Consider the following 15745-nt stretch of genomic DNA (forward strand, 5'->3'; position numbering starts at 1 on the left):
TGCAGTGGATGGCAAGTGATCATAGTGGTAAACAAAGCTCCTGATAGCCTCTTGTTGACTGTGTTTTAATGAATCCTTCAGAGGCTGCAAGTGAAGAAGGAACTGCAACGTTGCATTTGCATAGCATGAGGTGAAACTGGGCTTGCCCAAGCCTCTGAATGGATGTGTAAGTGCAAGTGTTCTTGCCTAAATGCAGGTGCGGTCAAAAAGTTGATAAAGGTGGACACCGCTTAAGGATGTAACTCTGGAAAGTGCAATGAAACTTTGTCCATAGGAGGAAATGGAATTACCAAGATCCAGTCTAACTGTTTTTAGAGTATTACCCTGGCATTTGTGAATAGTGCTTGAATGAGCACCAATGATTGGGAAGTGCTCTCTAAACAATTTAGAACTGCTCTAGGACAATGTAGGCTGTCCATGATTTCGTAAACATTCAAAGGTATGGGTGACTCCACTGTTAAATGAGATGGTTATGGTTTTGACCATACTTGTGGTTTCCAGATAGTAGGAAACAGCTGAAACCTATATTATGACATCAGGTGTGTTATTCTATTTATTAAACCTAACCCCGTTACTTTGATTATTAAGTGGCTTACGTAACATAAAAGTCGAGGAGTTAACAACAAATAAACAATGTATTTCTATACACAGCACAAAAACTGGGAGTCATAGGCTTAGACTTGGAAACAGTCAATGAGACATAAACCCATAAAATCCCACTAACCTATTCAGTGCACTGATATCCAGTGAAGAATGTAGTAATTCACAGTCACAACAGTCCACGAGCTCACTGAATGTTTTAGTTTAAGGCCTTTTTAAAATATAGCAAACTTTCTTTCTCAACTCCTGGTTTATTTAGTTACCCAAGAAACTGTGGCTCATGGACTTCCCTGCTAGCTAACACTGTCTCTAAAACCTTCCTAGCTCCCCTTTAGGGTGCTTGATAAACTTTAGCTGAGTTTGGTTGGTTTCACTTGTTTCTGTGACTGCTTCTCCTGCACTGCTCTGTTTTGTCTGGAGCAGGGGAGTGGAGCAGAATGAAAGAAATAGTGGAGCATCACGGTGGATATTATTATGAGAGGTGAACGAAATTATCACAGCTTCGGTCCGCTCACATTCTCTGAACACAACACAGACGCTCGCCAAAATACATTGTCTTTTAACAGAACTTGCACATCACAAGAGAGTAGAAGTGAGTAAACTCTGTATCCCTTATATGAGAAGTGTGTAAACAATATATTGCCCAAATTCAAAGTGGGTAAACACCGTTTACCTGCATATACCCTCGACGTACACCACTGAGTAAAACTCCAAGGAGTTTAAAGTACCTGATATTGCAAGGCAGTCTCCCACCCAAATACTAACCATGCACGTGTATTTTTTTTTTTTTTCAACAGACACTTATCCAGGCCAACTTAGTTGTGACATACCATACCAGCTGTTACCCATTTATACAGCCAGATTTTTAACTGGACCAGCAGCAATGGGTCCCACACCTGTGATTGAACTCACAACACTCCAGTCAGGAGCACAGTGCTTTAACCGCTACTCCACAGATGCTGCAAGTGAAGGATCACTAGTGTCTTGTTGTATAATTAAATCACGGCAGTTTCCGACAAGTTTTTCTAACTTGTATGAGGAACTACCGTTTCTCTTAACCCTTTTGTCGGACCAGGTCCGACATTACGATTTTCCCATTCCAGTCTGATATCGGACCCTGTCCGACATCATCGAAAAGAGGTAAAGCACAGGTCTCTTGTCATTTTTTCTCCGGAAAAAGCCGAGAAAACCATTCAATGGCCAAATGAAACCAAAAAAAAAGGGGCGTGTGAGCAATAGCCCTAGGAGCTGCACCACACACAGATAAGCAGACATAAACAAAGGAGGTATCTGCTTCCGCATCCAGTGCTCAAAGAATATCACAGACATTTGCAGAGCTTTTTGAGAATACTATAGAATAATAATATAAATAATGACTTGGATCGCATTATTGAGTAGTTTGGTGATAACGAGTGATCAGGAGATGATTTATCAATAAAAAATAGTTATATATATATATATTATATATATATATATATATATATATATATATATATATATATATATATATATATATATATATATATATATACACACACACACACACATACTACTGTGCAAAAGTTTTAGGCACGTGTGAAAAAATGCTGTAAAGTAAGAATGCTTTAAAAAATAGACTTGTTAATAGTTTATATTTATCAATTAACAAAATGCAAAGTGAGTGAACAGAAGAAAAATCTAAATCAAACCCATATTTGGTGTGACCACCCTTTGCCTTCAAAACAGCATCAATTCTTCTAGGTACACTTGCACAAAGTCAGGGATTTTGTAGGCATATAGTCAGGTGTATGATTAAACAATTATACCAAACAGGTGCTAATGATCATCAATTCAATATGTAGGTTGAAACACGATCATTAACTGAAACAGAAACAGCTATGTAGGAGGAAAAAAGCTGGGTGAGGAACAGCCAAACTCAGTTAACAAGGTGAGGTTGCTGAAGACAGTTTACTGTCAAAAGTCACACACCATGGCAAGACTGAGCACAGCAACAAGACACAAGGTAGTTATACTGCCACAGCAAGGTCTCTCCCAGGCAAAAATTTCAAGGCAGACGGGGTTTCCAGATGTGCTGTCGAAGCTCTTTTGAAGAAGCACAAAGAAACTGGCAACGTTGAGGACTGTAGACGCAGTGGTCGGCCAAGGAAACTTACTGCAGCAGATGAAAGACACATCATGCTTACTTCCCTTCGCAATCGGAAGATGTCCAGCAATGCCATCAGCTCAGAATTGGCAGAAAACAGTGGGACCCTGGTACACCCATCTACTGTCCAGAGAAGTCTGGTCAAAAGTGGCCTTCATGGAAGACTTGCGGCCAAAAAGCCATACATCCAATGTGGAAACAAGGCCAAGCGACTCAACTATGCACAAAAACACAGGAACTGGGGTGCAGAAAAATGGCAGCAGGTGCTCTGGACTGATGAGTCAAAATTTGAAATATTTGGCTGTAGCAGAAGGCAGTTTGTTCGCCAAAGGGCTGGAGAGCGTTACATGAATGAATGTCTGCAGGCAACAGTGAAGCATGGTGGAGGTTCCTTGCAAGTTTGTGGTTTCATTTCTGCAAATGGAGTTGGGGATTTGGTCAGAATTAATGGTCTCCTCAATGCTGTGAAGTACAGGCAGATACTTATCCATCATGCAATACCATCAGGGAGGCATCTGATTGGTCCCAAATTTATTCTGCAGCATGACAATGACCCCAAACATACAGCGAAAGTCATTAAGAACTATCTTCAGCGTAAAGAAGAACAAGGAGTCCTGGAAGTGAAGGTATGGCCCCCACAGAGCCTTGATCTCAACAGCATCGAGTCTGTCTGGGATTACATGAAGAGAGAGAAGCAACTGAGGCTGCCTAAATCCACAGAAGAACTGTGGTTAGTTCTCCAAGAAGTTTGGGCCTGCCTATCTTGCGAGTTCCTTCATAAACTGTGTGCAAGTGTACCTGGAAGAATTGATGCTGTTTTGAAGGCAAAGGGTGGTCACACCAAATATTGATTTGATGTAGATTTTTCTTACTTAACATTTTTTCACACCTGCCTAAAACTTTTGCACAAACCTTGTACTTTTTATATAGGTATATACAGTCAATTGCTGTGGATGAACGCATCAGCCAAATCAATTAATATGACATGAATTGTTCTAGCTTGCTATTTCTTAATTTATTTATACATTTATAATACTGTAGCGAACACGTGAATTACTGGAGACACACACAAAAGATCTCATGTTTAGTGCATTATTAAGCGGATAACAACAAATCAGCACCATCCACACACACACACATAAACACAGACAGCCCTTCCCCACCCTACGGCACTACTCTTCCTCTCCGGTGACATCCACATATTAGACAAATAACACCGGAAGGGTAATAACAATTACAGGGTAATGCATTTAACAATATTGGAACTTGACAATAACTAATAATGAAACAACGATAATAATTCAGCTTTCCCCTCCCAGCATCTTCTACTACACATTAACCTATATAGAAAACAGGTGGCAACAGCGAGTCAGTCCAGCCATGCCCGTCAATACTCTGTGTGTGTTAAAGATCAGCGGTTGTCTGTTCTTGACTTTTCCTAAATAGATATATTAAATATCCTGACAGCGTTTGAAAGTCAGAATTGCAAAAATAAAAGTTATAAGCACTTCTACCTAGAACAGCCAAATGTATTCATTTTGACGGTGTGTTACAATACATGCTTTTGTCAATATAACCTACAATATGCTATGTTGTATGTGTACACAAGTCCGTTTGTTATCTCTACCTCTGCTGAGTTTACAGCAGTATGTATTTGAATAAAATATTGCTCTTGAAGTCTAGATATGGGTTATCCAAATCTCTGTTGTAATCTTATAAATTGCTTGGAGAACTGTCGTCTGGCTGTCTACATGAGCATATAGTCTGCTGCCTTATAATATTATTACTATATATACTATTACAAGAATTTTGAGAAATCTTGATATTTTTGCATTTTGATTTGAGAGCAACTACAGATATATTTGTATTGGCAGCAGGAATTTGTAACGACTTCACTGAAAACAGCATTGCCTGTTTCAAGCTAAGCATAAAACAATACATGGACAAGCAGCTGTTTCCGACAAAAGCACAGTGTCAGTGGACACAATACACGTCAATCAAGCCTGTCAAATTTGGGATCAAGTTTTGGCTGGGAGTGGTCCATACCCCTACCTGTGCAAAGATGAAACTCGTCTAGCTGGTCAGAGACTGGATGGCAATGTGTTACTTAGGCTGATGTAACCGTGCTTGGGAAAATTGATGCTTGTTACCAATAACAATTTTTATTTCACTGTACTTAGCAAAACAGTTGAAGAAAAAAAATCACGGCCTGGTTGGAACAGTAAACAAAGCGAGAAGAGGGTTTCCACCATCTGCGCAAAACTTAGTACTCCATGAAAGCAATCACCGGTGTCCAGTTGCTGTATCTTATAAAGTACTGGACATGGCAGCCATCAATTTCTTCATTTTGTACAACCTTTTCGCCACCATCGTTAACCACGAAATTCCACTGATTAACTCTATTCCTATGCGTCAAATATACCGTCGAATTTCGCCAGTCCATTACCAAGAATTCAGGAAGCATCACAAGATATGGCAGCTGTGGGAGCTTTGCCTATAGTGGTGGCCAGGAAGAAGGATGGGGCCTAAGCATCTGTATGGACTACAGGCAACTAAATATGAAGACTGTGCGGGATGCGTTCCCACTGCCACGTATTGAAGAAGCCTTAGATACTCTGTGAGGAGCCAGATACTTCGAAAGGCTCCGCCAACACCGTCTTAAACTGAAGTCAAGAAAGTGCCATCTGCTGTGGGAAAGAGTGAAGTATCTGGGGCATGTAGTGTCTGCAGAAGGCACTGCAACAGACCCTGAGAAGATACAGCAAGTGAGGGACTGGGCAACTCCCACCAACCGCAAGGAGATGTCACAGTTCCTTGGCTTTGCTGGATATTATCGGTGGTTCATTAAGGGTTAAGCAAAGCTGGCAGCACCACTATTCCAACTGACAGCCAGGATCACCAGGAGAAATGGAGTTAAGGCCTCCATCAGCAAGCCACCACCATTTATCTGGACAGAACAGTGTGATAAAGCTTTTAAAAGAGCTGAGATTAAGACTGACCACTGCTCCTGTCCTGGGTTATGAAAATTACACACTCGCATTCTTGCTTCAGACTGATGCCTTGATGGAAGGGTTGGGAGCAGTGCTAGTGCAAGTCCAGGAAGGGAAAGAAAGGGTAATTACGTTTGCCAGTAGGGGCCTGAGCCTTTCAGAGAAGCGGTACCCAGCACATAAGCTCGAGTTCCTACTGTTGAAGTGGGCAGCAGCTGAGAAGCTAAGAGACTACCTGCTAGGGCACAAGTTCACTGTAGTGACTGACAGCAACCTCTTGGTATACGTAACCAGTACTGCACGATTGGATGCAACCGGCAAGCTCAGGGTAGCAAAGTTGGCAGAATTCGATTTTGACATCCAATATTGGCCTGGAAAGAACAATGCAAATGCAGATGGACTGTCGCGCATGCCTTGACTTGCTGAAGGTAGGTAATCCCTAATCACAGCAAGGAAGGTAATACACCGGCAATAGAGCAGTCAACACAGCGTGGGGGAGCAGAAGTCACCCCAGGTCTTTCCAAAGCAGAATTGAAGAGATATCAAGAGAAGGATTACATAATATCCAAAGTGCGGCAGTACTTAGCACAGCCAGATGTACCCAGAGCTAGACGGACATGCCAGGAATCTCCCCAGGTGCGAGTGTTGATGAAAAAGCTGAACTGACTGATAAGAAGATGGAGTACTTTACAGGAAGATATGCATTACAGGAAAGGGGCCAATAAAACAGGTGGTTCTACCTGATTGTCTCCAAAGGGAGGTTTTTGACAGCCTACATACTGATATGGGACACTTGGGCTTCGACAGGACCATTGACCTCATTTGACCCGTTATTGGCCTACCATGCACAAGGTTATACAACAGTGGTGCACTGCCTGTGAGAGATGTTGCCTGAGGAAAGGGGGTACCCACGAGGCACGTCCCCCTTTAACAATTATCCACACATCTCGCCCAGTGGAGCTGGTATGCCTTGACTTTCTCACCTTGGAAAGATCCAGAGGAGGGATTGAGAATATCCTGGTGGTTACGGACCACTTTACCCACTATGCCCAGGCATATCCCACAAGAGAACAGCGGGCATCCACCATCGCCAAGATAATGTGGAAAAGATTAATCTTCCACTATGGAATTCCGGAGCATATTCACGCAGACCAAGGAAAGAACTTTGAAAGCAACCTGTTGAAACAACTGTGGAATATGCTGGGAATCTCCAAGAGTAGGACAACCCCCTATCACCCCCTGCGGAATAGGAACACAGAGCGTTTTAACAGAACGCTGATGAATATGCTGGGTACCGTCCATCCAGAGCAACAGAAAGACTGGAAGGAGTATGTGGAATCCATGACCCATGCCTATAACAGTACCTGTCATGATTCCATTAGATTTTCACTATTATTTTTGATGTTTGGTACACATTCTAGACTGAAGACTGACCTAGCTCTTGGCAATCCAGTGCTTGAGGAAAGAGAGACAGCTTATGACGAGTTTGGGGTCAACCTTCAGGAATGCCTGGTGCAGTCATACCACCAAGCACCAGATGCTTCTCACCAGGTAAAACGGCAGCAGAAACAGAACTATGATCGGAGGGCCAGTGGGTTCTCTCTATACCCAGGGAACAGGGTGCTGGTAGCAAAGATGAGAAGAAGGGAAAAGAGGAAAAAGGAAACTTGATGAGACAGATGGGAGGAAACTCCCCATATAGCTGTTAGAAAACAATCTGACCTCCCAGTGTATGTGGTGCATTCAGAAGCAGGGGAGGGGGAACGGGTTGTCCACAGAAATATGCTCACCCCATGCATGTTTCTCCCTATTAGAGACCTTGGTCAGTGATCTGGTAGCAACTTCCAGGCTCAGGGAGAAGACAACGGTGAGGTCCAGTGGCGATAGAAAGGTAATCAATAGGCAGTCAGGGCAGGGAAAGAGATTATATGTGGATACTGAGGTGAAAAACAAAGGAAGACACAGTCGTGGTGGGTCGGAACAACACTGGGCTAACACACACCCCAATGCACTACATGTTGACTCACACCACAGTGACACAGACACGTATCACCCAGACCAGTATATGTCCAGCCCAGCAGATCAGCCCAGAGGGAGCCCAACAGACCAGCCCCGAGGGACCGGAGAGTTTCAAGACCATGTATTCGGCCCACGGCGCACAGGTCGGCAGCAGAGGGCCCCTCAGTGTTTAAACCTGGAGCATCGGATCAAGGGCCGTCAAGTAATCCATTTCTCACGGGAGTGCAAGAGGACGAGGACGTCCTTTCAGTAGGCAGGGGAGAGTGTAGCCAGTCAACCAGAAGGAAACATTTAGAATGGCAGTGCTCTCTGAAAATCGCATTAGACAGCATAACGACATGAAGCTGACAGCATTAATGTACTAAGCCTGCCCTGTACCGGTGTATTTATGTGTTTGTCTTTTAAATATAACAGGTACGTGCCTCACTTTCCCTCATTAATTGCTCCCTAAAGTATTCTCTGTTATGTTTTGTCTTGAATGTAGTTAAATTAATTATTTTTAAATTACGTGTAGAGTTAAGGGACAGGTGGCCATCAGGTTATTAGCGGCTGCTAGAGGGGTGGGGTTATATTCATTTTTGTTGAAGTAACTAGTTAATTTTCTGTCATTTTGTGTTTGTATGGTTAATATTTACACTATGTATCATTATTTCTGTCATTTTGTGTTTGTATGATTAATATTTACACTGTATATCATTATTATTTATTTTACATTTTCTCTGACATTCGCGTCAGACAGCATACTGACAGCATAATATTTTGAGTTGTATCTGATAGTTTGCGTTTCATTTTTATATCAAAGCTGTTTAAAATGTACCCATTAAAATGACTACCGCTGGCGGTTAGTAGTATAAACCCGGCGGTTCTAGTGTTAAACGAGGAACTACATTCGGTGCAGGCAGATTGTTCCCCAGAGTACTGATCCAGGATCAGTGCGAGAAAAACACAGAAAAATTTTTTCAGAATATAATAGTACAAGGTTATGGCTAAGGTTAAGGTTAGGGTTAGGGTACGATTAGGTATAGTTTGCCTTCCCGCTATAAAGACTTAATGATGAGGTATTTTTTTGTTTCTCTCACTGATCAGTATTTGGGGGAACAATCTGCCCGGCACACTACATTCTACCAAACAGGAAACCAGAAATTTTCAAACAGGAATTAGAGCATTTCTAAATCGAGCAGCTAAGTTTTCAGCAAAATCTGATCAGGCATGGATGTAATCTTAAAGAAATTAACACATTTCAACAACTTCAAAGTGGCGCAGCAGGCTAAGGCCATGTGCTCTTCAAACACGTCATGTTGCAAGTTCAAACCACGGTCATTTTTATTTATTTATTTATTTATTTATTTATTTATTAATTATTTTTTTTTTTCTACAATGTGCTGTTTAAAAACATAAATACATTGTTTAACATAAATGGTGTGAATATCAAACTGTCTGCGTTCCCCGATTTATTTTGACATTGATCAACATGTGAAATCACATGATTGGTAGATGCCCAGTTACTTAGCTTCTCTGTTTGAATAGTCGCTATACACTCTTAAAAAAAGTTAAGAAAAAGAGGAAGGAGAAGAATAACAATTTTACCTTAGTTTAGCCACTTATATCTCATTGTGTAAAAGAGGTATTTACGTTCTTTTTTCACATTTGATGTAAGAAAGTTTCAGACTTTTGATACTGGTACAGATGGTAATTCTAAGTGATTTAGTTTTGCCGCTGCAACATGGTGAAAACAGCTAAACTCTTGGAGCTATACAGAGACGGTAGTTTAAAACAAGTTTTTCTAACTTGTACAAGGAACTACCGTTCCTCTCAATGTACCTGTACTGATCCTGGCGACAGTGTTACGTTGGTTTTTGAGTGTTCACTTTAATTTTATAATACTCACATAGAGTTTCTTTGTTTTTTTTTTTTGTTTTGTTTTTTTTTATCTTCGTTCTTGTGCAGTTACTATACAGTCTTGTGCACAATAGGGCTCTGGGCAGCACCTTGCCAGTCGGGTATGAGGATGCTGCATTGCATGGTGCCGACAAAAGCTAGAGCACTATATAGATTTTACAAAAATTATGAAAACAATGTGGCACGCTTTCATAACAGTGACAGAACAATGCAGACGTCATGGAAACAAGGTAATTGCCAAATGTATGTGTACATGTGTGATTTCTTTCAAACTTGCATCCATATTTTTCAATATTTTACACAATAAAAATAAAAGCAGATAACTGTTATAACTAATTATTATTATTACTAGTATTACTAATTGTATGCAATAGCATTCATTCACTGATATTCAAAAGAAACAGTAGTACAACATAGACTTTTTTTTTTTTTTTCTGCCCTGGCTGTCTTCGCCTGCCTTTTCACATGTAACCACCTTGTTTCCGCCCCTTCAAAATGTCACAAATATTGGCTGGGGACTGGTCAAGAGCTGTTTTCATGTTGCTTTCGGCGGTGCCTCCTATTCCTGCAAAACTTCTTTCTGCTCATTTCGCAGATTGGAAATGGCTAGTTTTCGTTTTGTGATAAAGAAAATGCGATATGGAAACCAGCGATATTCTCGATATTACACTCTTTCATAAAAGTGATTGGGGTTTGATTTGGTCCGACTCAGCATACACTTTTAAAATGCTTGTGTACCAGCCCAGTAAAGTAATTTAAAGAAACTCCTTGATAATATTATATCATGGATAGTCATGAATAACCGTTTACCAGAGCTATCTGCGCTTATCGAGGACTATCTGTATAGACGGGACGGACTGCACTTAAATAACAAGGGAACCAGTCTACTCGGAGAAAAGATCCTCGAGCAGGTTCAGAAGCATTTAAACTAGAAAGGAAGGGGGGAGAAATCAACAAAAAAACAGAAGGGAGACCGCATCAAAACAAGAACAACTCAGGTAAGACAACCATTAAATGTATTTATCTAAATGCTAGAAGTATCAGAAACAAAATTCTAGAACTTGAAGCTACTGCACTAACAAGTAACTATGATGTGATAGGTGTTACAGAAACGTGGTTGTCTGAGAGTGATGGGGTCGAATATAATATTTGTGGGTATACACTGTATAGGAAAGACAGGCAGGACAGAAGAGGAGGAGGGGTAGCGCTATACATAAGAAACAGTCTTGAAGCCCAGGTGTTAAACCTGGACAAAGAAAATAAAACCGAATCAATATGGGTCAGAATAACGGACAAAAATTCAAAGGGCATAATAATAGGAGCATGCTATAGACCGCCAGATTCAGACGGTGAGCACAATAATCTGTTATACAATGACATTAGAAATGCATGTAACAAAGGAGAAGCCATACTAATGGGGGATTTCAACTTCCCCCAAATAAAATGGGAAAACCCGGTGGGTAGCGCGAAGGATGAAATAGAAATGGTGGAAATGACAAATGACTGCTTCCTAACACAATTTGTCAAGGCACCCACTAGAGGGGAGGCATGCCTTGATTTAGTCTTTTCAAATAACGAAGACAGAATAACTAAAACAGAGGTCAGAACCACCGACAATTTTAAAAAAGCAAACTATGAAGGTATGAAGCAGAGACTAACAGAAGTAGACTGGAGTAAAATAGAGAAAACACCCACAGAAGAAGGATGGTTGTTCTTCAAAAATGTAGTACTAGAGGCGCAAAACAATTACATCCCTAAAGTAGACAAATCTAAATGCCAAAATGGTTTAATAGATCAATTAAAAAAAATATTAAGCGAAAAAAGGCACTTTACAGAGCATTAAAAAAGGACCAAAAAGAAAGTACACAGAAAGAGTACACAGAACTGCAAACGCAAGTCAAAAAGGAAGTTAGAAAGGCCAAGACAGAAATAGAAATGAACATTGCTAAGGGAGCTAAAAGCAATTCCAAAATGTTTTTCCAATATTACAACAGCAAGCGAACATTCAAAGAGGAGATTAAATGTTTAAGAGATACAAATGGCAAAATCATAGAGGAAGAAAAAAAATAGCAAATATATTAAATGATTACTTTTCACAAGTTTTTAAAAAGGAAGATACTGACAACATGCACCACTTGTCATCCAGTTCCTATCCAGTTTTAAATAACTTTAGCATAACTGAGGCAGAAGTGTTAAAGGGACTAGGAGCTCTTAAAATAAACAAATCCCCTGGGCCGGATGAGATCCTTCCAGTAGTACTCAAAGAAATGAAAGAGGTTATTTACAAACCGCTAACCAAGATCATGCAGCAGTCTCTTGACACAGGGGTGGTACCGACAGACTGGAAAATTGCAAACGTAATACCGATCCACAAAAAGGGAAACAAAACTGAACCAGGTAACTACAGACCAGTAAGCCTGACTTCTATTATATGCAAACTTATGGAAACTATAATAAGATCCAAAAATTTTTTGAGGATGCAACATTGATAATGGATAATTGCAAAGCATATGACATGGTTTATTTAGATTTCCAGAAAGCTTCTGACAAAGTCCCGCACAAAAGATTAATTCTCAAACTGAACGCAGTTGGGATTCAAGGAAACGTATGCACATGGATTAGGGAGTGGTTAACATGTAGAAAACAGAAAGTACTGATTAGAGGAAAAACCTCAGAATGGAGTGTGGTAACCAGCGGTGTACCACAGGGATCAGTATTAGGTCCTCTGCTATTCCTAATCTACATTAATGATTTAGATTCTGGTATAGTAAGCAAACTTGTTAAATTTGCAGACGACACAAAAGTAGGAGGAGTGGCAAACACTGTTGCAGCAGCAAAGGTCATTCAAAATGATCTAGACAAGATTCAGAACTGGGCAGACACATGGCAAATGACATTTAATAGAGAAAAGTGTAAGGTACTGCACGCAGGAAATAAAAATGTACATTATAAATATCATATGGGAGATACTGAAATTGGAGAAGGAATCTATGAAAAAGACCTAGGAGTTTTTGTTGACTCAGAAATATCTTCATCTAGACAATGTGGGGAAGCTATAAAAAAGGCTAACAAGATGCTCGGATACATTGTGAAAGTGTTGAATTTAAATCAAGGGAAGTAATGTTAAAACTGTACAATGCACTAGTAAGACCTCATCTTGAATATTGTGTTCAGTTCTGGTCATCTCGCTATAAAAAAGATATTGCTGCTCTAGAAAGAGTGCAAAGAAGAGCGACCAGAATTATTCCGGGCTTAAAAGGCATGTCATATGCAGACAGGCTACAAGAATTGAATCTGTTCAGTCTTGAACAAAGAAGACTACGTGGTGTTCTAATTCAAGCATTCAAAATTCTAAAAGGTACCGACAGTGTCGACCTAAGGGACTTTTTCAGCCTGAAAAAAGAAACAAGGACCAGGGGTCACAAATGGAGTTTAGAAAAAGGGGCATTCAGAACAGAAAATAGGAGACACTTTTTTACACAGAGAATTGTGAGGGTCTGGAATCAACTCCCCAGTAATGTTATTGAAGCTGACACCCTGGGATCCTTCAAGAAGCTGCTTGATGAGATTTTGAGATCAATAAGCTACTAACAACCAAATGAGCAAGATGGGCCGAATGGCCTCCTCTCGTTTGTAAACTTTCTTATGTTCTTATGTTCTTACGTTCTTATCGCATCAATTGACAAGGAAAACACATAATCCGCGCCATAGCAATACTAAAAGTCATCCTGAATTCCTGACGTAAATCTCACTGCCGTTTATTTTGTTAATTCATTCCCACTAAATTAAATACAATTTCAAAGCCAAACTGTGTTTTTTTTTTTTTGTTTTGTTTTGTTTGTTTTTTAACCAAAAACAAAGAATCCGTTGGGGGAATAAGGGGAATTCCATCTCTAAGAGAATGGCTTATAAACACGTGTATACGCTCGAAATAGTGCCCAATCTGAGGTCACTGGTTTGGGTCCAGGCTATTCCACTGCAGTCTGTGGACGGGAGTTCCCAGGGGGCAGCGCACAATTAGCCAAGTGCCACCCGGGGTGGGGAGGTGAAATTTTCCTGTCAGGACAACTGAGGAAGTCAGCACCTCCGGTCACTTATTTTTTTTTTTTTAAGTAACAAAAATGCTTATTCACTGCCAAACATTAACTACTTTAGATGTGTAATGGCTGCAGTATAGGATGTTAGGGTTTAGGGTTTCGGTGTTGGGAGAGGATTATTGATTGATTTATTAACAATAATATAATAACCAATCAGAGTGTAGTGTCCTGACAGGAACATTTGGTGGTACCTTTGTAAGGACAGCATCCTCGGCTCAGCACGCACCAGCGACCCCTGTAGACTGGCCACTGCCGCAGGCCTGCCTGCAAGCAGCCCAGAATTGCTTGGTCCTCCAATGCTGTAGCATGGTGGGCCTGCAGACTGGAAAGCGGACATCTGACGACACACGTTTCAGAGGACACAAGTGCTCATCTTCATCTCTCCCGAGTCAGTGTGGGGGTTGCAGCAGTGAGCCAGGCTTAAAATTGAGCATTTCAAATTAGGGAGAAAATGGGTTTAAAAAAAAAAAAAAAAGTGCCCAATCTCGACCGTCTGCCCTTATTAATATTAGTTCCCAGTTTTACTTTCGAAAGGTTAATAAATACAACGTTCTCCAAACCACCCCTCCCCCAATCATTTTTCAGTATCTTAAATGATGTTCATACCTATCGACTCATTTTGATGGTTACTTGTATATTTTACATTTGAAATCCATAAGATTAATTCAAAACCCTTTGCTTTTGATTATATATATATATATATATATATATATATATATATATATATATATATATATATATATATATATATATATATGTATGTACATTTTAATAGTGAACTTTGAGATCTAAGTGACCACTGGCAGCAACATTCATACTGCGATTGCATACAAGGAACAAAGTGTACTCTTCACCGAGAGGTGAAGGAGCCACGATTCATGGGTAAAGCCTCTCAAACCCAACCACTCACCCCATAGAACTGAATACGAACCGCTCAGCACTCAGGTAAGGAAAAAAACCCTAGTCACATATTTTAATTTCTAAGAAGAAACCTCAGGGAATCCACGGCTCAGGGCAGCCCTTCCTCCAGGCTCTAAGAGGTCACTGCCATTTCGGCTACCCAGCGCTTGACTGAGCAGCCGAATCAAAAAGAAGCGACAAGAAAGAATAATACACAGGGCTTTTATGCGCTTGCTGATGACGTATTGGTTAGGGGCGGATTCTCCTTCCAGAAAAGCAACCAAGTTTACAAAGATGACTTTGCCTCAATAATTTAAAAAAAAAAAAAAAAAAAAAAATGCTGATTCTAAACCTGTAAGGTTTGTGTTTTACAGCCGTAAGATCTGTGAAATTGTGAAAACCCGTAACACAGGTAATCCATAAGGATTGACAGCTCTGGATGTTACAAGTCATTAACGACTTTATTAAATTAAATCATACTTAATATGAATAATGTACACTTTTAGGAAAGCATATGCTCGTTTACATTCACCTACGCCAAGTGCAACCCTCCCTGAGGGATTCAACTACCCAGCAATTGTGTCCCTTCTGAAGACTTAAAACAGCATAAACGAGTATGTTTTTCTCTTACCTGTTGCTGGCTCTGCTCTTCCAGGTTCAGCTTGACTTCCAGTGACTGCCGTGCTTCCAGAAATGCTTTGCGGTGCTTCCTGTCTGCCATGTAATATGACATTATCCCCACCGAGATGGCACACATGTAGATAGCAATGTTCGCCAGCAACTAAAAATCAGACAAAATATATACAGTATTTATATTTAGCATGAAAACCACAAATGTTGAAATGCTTCTTTCTGCAGCACCATGAAAAGTCTGTAAAACTATTCCAATATCAAATTTAATCTTTAAATCACCGGGGCTGATGGGTCCAAATTCCAAGTAGACTGCCTATGGATACATGGCTGACACCATCGACTCCTGAAAACCAGACTCACACCTTGATGCACAGCTTTAGTGGCTGGTGAATTTTGAATGGTTTATCTTGCTACAATGTTTATAAAGTGTAGTGGAAATCAAGAACACACCAACCACTGCTAAC

At 40.5% G+C, this 15745-nt stretch overlaps 1 protein-coding gene across 2 annotated transcripts in view; it reads right to left on the reverse strand.

Annotated features, from left to right (window-relative positions):
- The window catches only part of adcy3a (adenylate cyclase 3a), a 245893-nt gene that overhangs the window by 184120 nt on the left and 46028 nt on the right, over positions 1–15745 (reverse strand). For both annotated transcript variants that reach the window (XM_041250672.1, XM_041250671.1), the window contains exon 2: positions 15280–15429. In XM_041250672.1, coding sequence (XP_041106606.1) covers positions 15280–15429 — 150 coding nt within the window. The remainder of the gene's footprint in view (positions 1–15279; positions 15430–15745) is intronic.

The sequence above is a fragment of the Polyodon spathula genome, chromosome 5 (genome assembly GCF_017654505.1).
Source record: "Polyodon spathula isolate WHYD16114869_AA chromosome 5, ASM1765450v1, whole genome shotgun sequence".
In the NCBI taxonomy this organism is placed as follows: Eukaryota; Metazoa; Chordata; class Actinopteri; order Acipenseriformes; family Polyodontidae; genus Polyodon; species Polyodon spathula.